General features: G+C 36.2%; 1 protein-coding gene across 1 annotated transcript; it reads right to left on the bottom strand.

Annotated features, from left to right (window-relative positions):
• Positions 1–565: 565 nt before the first annotated feature.
• LOC310650070 (olfactory receptor 13G1-like) lies at positions 566–1,507 on the bottom strand (the record flags this gene model as incomplete). The annotated part of the gene is made up of 1 exon (XM_083378906.1): positions 566–1,507. The coding sequence occupies one exon, from the start codon at positions 1,505–1,507 to the stop codon at positions 566–568; it is 942 nt and encodes a 313-aa protein (XP_083235032.1).
• Positions 1,508–7,979: the final 6,472 nt, after the last annotated feature.

Consider the following 7,979-nt stretch of genomic DNA (forward strand, 5'->3'; position numbering starts at 1 on the left):
GTATGCATACATAAAATATTGCATGTCACTATGTACTTCTTCTATGTTCAGTATAGCAACATTTTAAGCCAGGAGATTCGACAGATTCAACATATTAACAGTAATAGACAGCAATACTTCATACCCTCTTTAGTTATTGTTAACTCTGTATGAAAGGGGAGGAAAAGTATGTTGCAGTCTACTGATACAAAAAAAGAAAAGACAGATGACAATGCCCTGAATGTTTTTGCAGTTAGTGTTCTCCAAGTAATTGAAAATTTGTTTTGCTCTTTGTAACTACATTTTCTAAAATGGAATAGCAATAGGAGTAGCCCTTAGACTTATATATTGCTTCACACAGCTTTACAGACCTCTCTAGGCAGTTTACAGAGTCAGCACATTGCCCCTAACAACCTGGGTCCTCATTTTACCAACCTCATTTCACAATAATATCAATAAGTAATATAAACAAAGAGAAAAGAAAATGAAAACCTTCACCTTTCTCAGAATATATATGGTGAGTATGAATGTTACCAAATTATCTGCATGTTTATTGCCACTCATGTGAAGACTTGAAAATAATTCATTAAAACAGATCTTGCTGGAAGAATTTTCTGGCAAATAATTTTCTGAGAGCTTGCTTAACCTCAGAGTTTCGCAGAGAGTATATAAGGGGATTGAGGACTGGAGTGACCACAGAATAAATAATAGCAATCACCTTGTCTTCCTCTAAAGAATACATTGAAGCAGGACAGAGGAATGTATAGATAATGGTGGAATAGTAAAAGCTGACAACCAGGAGATGGGAAGAGCATGTGGAGAAGGCCTTCTTCTTTCCTTCTGTGGAACGGATTCTGAAGATGCTCCTCAGTATAAACCAATAAGATAAGAAGGTCAGGGTACAGCTGCCTATGGCAATGACAATGGAAGATGCAAAAACCATTATTTCATTCAGGCTTGTGTCTGAACAGGAGATCTTGAACATTGGTGGTAGATAACAGAAGAAATGATTGATGATGTTGGAATCACAGAAGGAAAGCCGTAGTACAAGTCCTGTATGAACTGAGGAATTTATTATACCTACCAGCCAAAGTCCAACCATTGTCCCAAAACAAACCTCCTTCCTCATGATTACTGTATATTGCAGAGGCTGGCAGATAGCAGCATAACGATCAAAAGCCATAAATGCAAGAAGCAGGAGCTCTGTTCCTAAAGTCAAAGTGAAGAGAAATACCTGTGCAATGCAGCCAGGAAACACAATAGTCTTTCTCTGGGTTATAAGGATTTGCAATAATTTGGGAACTATTACAGAAATTGAACATACATTTATAATAGACAAATTGGTTAACAAAAAGTACATGGGTGTGTGAAGTTTCCTGCAGACACTGATGGCTAGGATGATTAGGAAGTTTCCTACTAGAGCCACTCCATAAATGATGAAGAAAGTCCCAAAGATGAGCATTTCATTTTCAAGGGAACTCAAAAAACCGATCAAGATGAATTTTGTAACAGTGGAAGAGTTCTTCATGTTCAAGTCAGTGATGCAAGGGAATGAAACAGCACATCATTTTTGTACAGATTCTCTTTCTTGGCATGCACACTTTTTCCATTCTATTAATAAATGTCTCTGTCATATATATTCAGAATACATGATGATAATGAAAGAAAACCATACAGAGACAGAACCTTTTCAAGGTATTGAAGTCTTACAAAATAGTTGAAAACCATTTTTTGTTGTAGTTCTTGTTTGTTTGAAAACCAAGTTTTCAAATGTTCCTTATCAGTCAAGGTGGTTAAATTGCTGAAAAGGGGAGAAAGTTGTAGGAAACAAGCAGTAGTGTTGAAATAATGTCTAAACTTGGTTAGCCTTAAATAGGATTTTAGAAGACTTGCAGATATTCAAATTAGAGCATTACTGACACATAAATGGAATCTTATAAAATCTTAAAACTGTAATGCTCAATGGAGGGCTATTCAATCGGTTTGCATATAAGCTGCAACAAGTTTTTATTTTCTCTGAATATGCAGTCCCCATATCAGACTACTTTTGTACTGTCTTACAGCTCCCTAGTGATATTCTTCAGAGATTGGATGTTTCAATGAGAGAAAATAACTTTTAGAAGTCTGTATTGCATGTACTTGGATATCCACAGAAACTTGCTTTTGGTCTTTAAAGTTTCTCGCCTATTGATTGCAAGGGTTATAGCTAGATCAATATTTATTTTGATTGATTGATTAAAGTTCTGTATATGTTGCCTGTTCTCACTATCTCAGATGATTCTGGGCAACTTACAATAGTATTAAAACCTAGCTATTAAAATCTTAAATTAAGAATTACAGTAATTAAATAAATTTAAAAAGAAGAGCAACGACAGTACATGAGTGTGCTCCACAAATCCCATAGGGGTGAAACAGTGCCTCAGATAACTTGGTCCCATGTCACAAAGGGCATTGGGTGATATCCAATATGTTGAATTAGATCCAGAAGCAATTGGAAACCAATGCAGCAGTGTTACATGTGCCATCATAGGGGCTTCCAAAACTGCTGTATTCTGTCCCAGCTGTTGCTTACAAATATTATTCAAGGGTAGCCCCATGTAGAGCACATTGCAGTAATCCAACCAAGAGATGACCAGGGCATGAGTGACTGAGTGCATGACACAGGAAAGGTTGTTATCAGTGAACATTCTTTCTATTCTGCTTTTTTAAACTCCACCTTTCACATTTAAAAAATATCACAGGGAAAACTATTGCCTGTACCTTCCTTTGTATGCCTCTTTGTAGAGACATCATGGTATCTGAATATCTCATCCAAGATTTTCACTGCTCACTTACAAATACCAATTGGCAGCATATTTATTCACCTCTCTGGTCTTCATTGTTCATAATCAATCCTAAAAGGCAACAATTAGCTATAATTTCTGTAGGTTCGTTGCCAATTTAAAGGTTGTTCCTATGTCTCTTCATAAATTTTACTGCTTATATTTAATCATAGTCCCTTTTTTGTTTGCAGTGTTTCTCAATATTTTTATTAAAATGTTCAGGTCATCTTTCATCTTTCATAATAGTGATACAAACATAGACCAGCTAATAGGTATTTCTTCTTCCAATTTTCAATAAAATTGAAATAATTTATTGTATAATTTAGCATACAGTTTGGCTAGAATAGATATTCAGACAGAATCAGAGTTTCACACATGCATGATAGCTAGCTGTTCATCTCTCCCTAGGCCACTTACAAATACCTGACATTTATTTTATACATTTCACAAAGACTTTTGACTATGGTTGAAACAGGCCAATTACCAGTGGCAGATAAACCAATTAATGGTATTTCTTATAAAGTCATTCTCTGTGTATGTGTGTGTGTGTAAAACTGCCAAATTTGGAACAATAAGTATGGCTTCCAGATGTTTTCTGGTGCTACTTTCCCACTACTATTTTTTTTTTAGACTTTACTATAGATGTTCATTTTTATTTTATGTTTCAAGCACTGTTGAATTGCTGTTTGTACGCCAGACAGTGAAAGAACAAAATAGGACATTGGAAGGATGTCTGAAGGACAGTGAAGAAGATGCTTTGAAGCCAGAATACAATGAGGACTTACAGAGCACTGGAGAGATAAAACTGACTTAGAAAAAAGACCAAATAAACAACAGACAAAAAAAGTCAAGGCAAAGTATTTAAAAGGCCAGTACATTAAAAAATAAAATAGCAGACAAAGCATACAAAAAGACCTTACAATGACTACAAGCAGGAAATATGAAAAAGGAGACACATGTATAATTCTGTTTTCACAAGACCAAGCCTTATGAAAAAAAATGCATACAAAATCAGAATTACGAAGACATCAAATGCTGTCTCTGCAAAGAAGTTGAAGAAATAGTGGTCCACCTACTTAGCTGCTGCATGAAGATCACACAGACTGATTACAGAAAAGGGCACGACAAACTAGCGACAATGGGGCATTGCAGTATTTGCACTGAAATACAAGCAAGAACTGGCAAGAGCACAAATTGTCAAAATAATAAACAATGAAGAAGCCAAAGTGCTCTGGCAAATAGAATTCAAACAGACAAGCACCTGTATATAACACAGAGATTTAATTTTTTTTTAATAATAATAATAATAATAATAATAATAATAATAATAATAATAATAATAATAATAATAATAATAATAATAATAAATAATTGGTTTGTCTTGAAGGACGACCAGGAGGCAGTTAGGCACGGTCAAAGAACTAATTTATTGGGCAGAGGTCCCGGGCGAGGTACCGCCAGGAATCCCCGCTATTTATAGAGAACAACAACATTGACAACTTAACACAGAACCAATAAACTGGCGGGGTTCTCCCGCCATGCGACAGCGTCCAATCAGAAGAGACCGGCTGAGCTAGGCACGGCTGACAGCGGGTTGTTGCCGGGGCCAGCTGGCAGCTTTTGACAGCTCCGGCTGGACTGCGCATGCGCGGTCCGGCTGGTTTGACAGCTGTCAGTGCACTGCACCTGCGCGTCAGTTTGACAGCTGTCAGTGTACTGCGCATGCACGGCAGTTTGACAGCTGTCAGAATCGGCCACTTGCCGCGTCAGTGGGGGGGGAAAGCCGCGGCAGCCTTTTGACGGCTGTCAACAGCTGCCGGGATTCCCTTATGAATGTAAGGGGAATATATATGTCTGTTGAGTACATAACAACAACAACAACAACAACAACAACAACAACAACAACAACAACAACAACAATAATAATAATAATAATAATAATAATAATAATAATAATAATAATAAAGTCTGGATAGTGGACATTGCAGCACTTCAAATAAACTTAATTACTTCAAACATGTTTTAAGTGCTGTTTTATTAAACAAAGACACAAAGTATATATGTTAGGAATAGCAACAACAATCACAAAAATCATCCAAATCTCAAACCCTGCCCATTCACTGTGGTGTCACTTCATAATAATTTCAAGCATTTCAGTAAAAAGTACAAAAGAATAAAAAAATATGATTTGCTATGGCAAAAAAAATGATTGTTTTTTAGACGTCAAATGCTTTCCATATATAACCTTGCCTCGTGAAAGTATTGATATTTATTCAGTGTTTATAGCAAAAGATGGGGTGTCTTAAAATAATAAAAGCAGTACAATGTGGTATAAAATATAAAGAGAAGCCGAGGAGCCAAACCAACCAAACTTGTGGTCCAGAAACCATTGGTTTCAAACACATGTAAATGATTTCCATTATTTGCCATAGGTTAAAATAGAGCTTCACACACAAAACTATAGGTGATGATTTTCTCACAAGCCAACCCTTTAATTTCTCTTCTAGTTTACAATAACCAACCCTTAAAAAATACCGATTTCCAAATCAGATTTCATTATGTACTGACCGAAACTTCCAGTATTTTAAGAATGGTTCAAAGGGATGCTATATCCCTTATCTGAGATATATTTGCATATAGCTAATGATGATAGAAATCAGGTTTTCATTGTATTTTAAGGTTTCCCAGAAGAAAAGGCATAAGATGGTCTTTTGAAAATAATAAATAGGATAATATACTAATATAATAGTCATGAAAAGACAATATATGTAATTCAATTTTGTTACAGGATATGCATGTATAGATGTACAGATGTATGTATTTTTACAGGATATGCATGTATACATGTACAGATGCATGTATTTTTATAACCAGAATGAGACTCTTAAGAACAATATGTAACATATGAAGAAACATTGTTTATTTCTCCTCAGAAATGTTGGAATATTTTGTTGTTGAACCTCAAGATCTTGGAAACAATCTGAAATTTCCAGTGAACATTTTCATTGCTTCTTTAACATCTTTGTTTCTCAAAGAGTATATGAGTAGATTGACAACCAGAGTTACTACTGAATAAATGAGAGACACAAGCTTGTCCTTATCTAGAGAATAGATTGAATAGGGTATTATATATGTGTAGATGATTGCGGTGGCTCAGTGGGTTAAGACGCTGAGCTTGTCGATCAGAAGGTCGGCAGTTTGGCGGGTCGAATCCCGAGTGCCGCGTAACAGAGTGAGCGCCTGTTACTCGTCCCAGCTTCTGCCAACCTAGCAGTTCGAAAGCACGTAAAAATGCAAGTAGAAAAATAGGGACCACTCTGGTGGGAAGGTAACAGCATTCCGTGCGCCTTTGGCGTCTAGTCATGCCGGCCACATGACCACGGAGACGTCCTCGGACAAGCGCTGGCTCTTCGGCTTTGAAATGGAGATGAGCACCGGCCCCTAGAGTCGGAAACGACTAGCACGCATGTGCGGGGGAACCTTTACCTTTTAGATGATTGCAGAAAAGTAAAAACTGATTACAAAGAGATGTGAGGAACATGTGGAGAAAGCTTTCTTCTTCCCTTTAGTAGAACAGATCCTGAAGATAGTCCTAATATAAAAAAATAGGAAGTTAGAGTCAACCCACAAGTACCCATGCCATACACTACATTTGCAATCTTTGTCAAAATCTCATTTATGCTAATATCTGAGCATGTACGATTTAATATTGGAGACATATCACAGTAGAAATGATTAATGACATTGGAATCACAAAAAGAAAGGTACACCAGAACACCAGAATTTACAGCAGTATTTATCATTCCAGTAAGCCATACAAAGATTGCAATGCCAAGACATACTTCTTTCCTCATGATAATGGTGTAATGCAAAGGATGACAGATGGCAGCATAGTGATCAAAAGCCATAAATGAGAGAAGGACTGTCTCTGACCCCAAGGCCCATATAATGAAAAATATCTGTATGATAAAATGAAATTGTATTTCTATGTGTCCAGAGACTTTGGAGTAACCTAGGAATTGTCACTGAAACAGACAATATATTTACTAAGGACAAATTGAATATGAAGAAATACATGGGTGTGTGGAGTTTCTTTAAAGTAGATATGATAAAGATAAGGAAACAATTGGCCACCAGAAATGCAGCATAAATGAAGGCAAACATCCGAAAGAGAAGAGTCTGCGGTTCAGGGAAAACCCAGAAGGATAAATTCTAGAATGGTTGAATGGTTTTTTATTTCAATAATTCTGTCTCCAGTGACCTAGAAAGATGCTTTATATTATGAATTATTTAATATTCTTTTTTAATTGATTACCCCATAGGCCATATCAAAATATAGAGTTACAAATATAATAATAAAATCCTATAAAAACAATTTAAAATGAAATTTGAATAAAATACAGTAATTTGATATATAGACAAGTAAAATAAGATAAAATTATATTTCAGTATCATCCCTACAGTCTACCCCAATCAGTCCCACATATGCCGATCTTATCTGAACCATTTTATTCAAGTACTGTGCTGTGTTAAATGTTTCTGCAAATAAGGTATGCTGTTTTAATATGGGGTTCCTAATAGGTCATTCATTTAATATATGAACCAAGGTACCTGTCTCTCACCCTCTTAACACCCTCACAACAATCAAATAGTATGTGAGCCAAGTCTTCTATCTCTGTTGTTTTTTAATAACTTCACAGATGTATTATCAACAGTGCTTTTTTTGTAAAAGAAAAAGGTGCCGGAACTCACACATGTCATACAACCCACCTTGCCTATCCTACAAGGTTCCATCTAAAAAAGGTGCCGGAACTCCATTCTGAGCGTTCTATGAGAAAAAAAGCCCTGATTATCAACCAATTGGGCATTAAGCAGCAGAAGCTGAAACTCAGAGCCTCTGTGGTTTTTGATAATCTCTACCCACTCACCAGATCAGGCAGGATGGATATTCTCCAGGCCCCTTCTGTGAAATTGTATAACCTAATGGGATCTTGGAGTTATGGTTTCTCATTTCAGCCCTTGGTCTTTGGAACAGCCTTTCCCTGAGAGTTAAACAATCTACTTTCTGTTGTCATTTTGGAATATTAATGTAGTCTGGCTTGTGTCCTTCCAATATATTAGAAGAAAAGGCTGAATATTTGAAAAGGAGAAAGAACTAATATTAAAGGTTTGAACTCA

The sequence above is a fragment of the Vipera ursinii genome (genome assembly GCF_947247035.1).
Source record: "Vipera ursinii genome assembly, chromosome: Z".
In the NCBI taxonomy this organism is placed as follows: Eukaryota; Metazoa; Chordata; class Lepidosauria; order Squamata; family Viperidae; genus Vipera; species Vipera ursinii.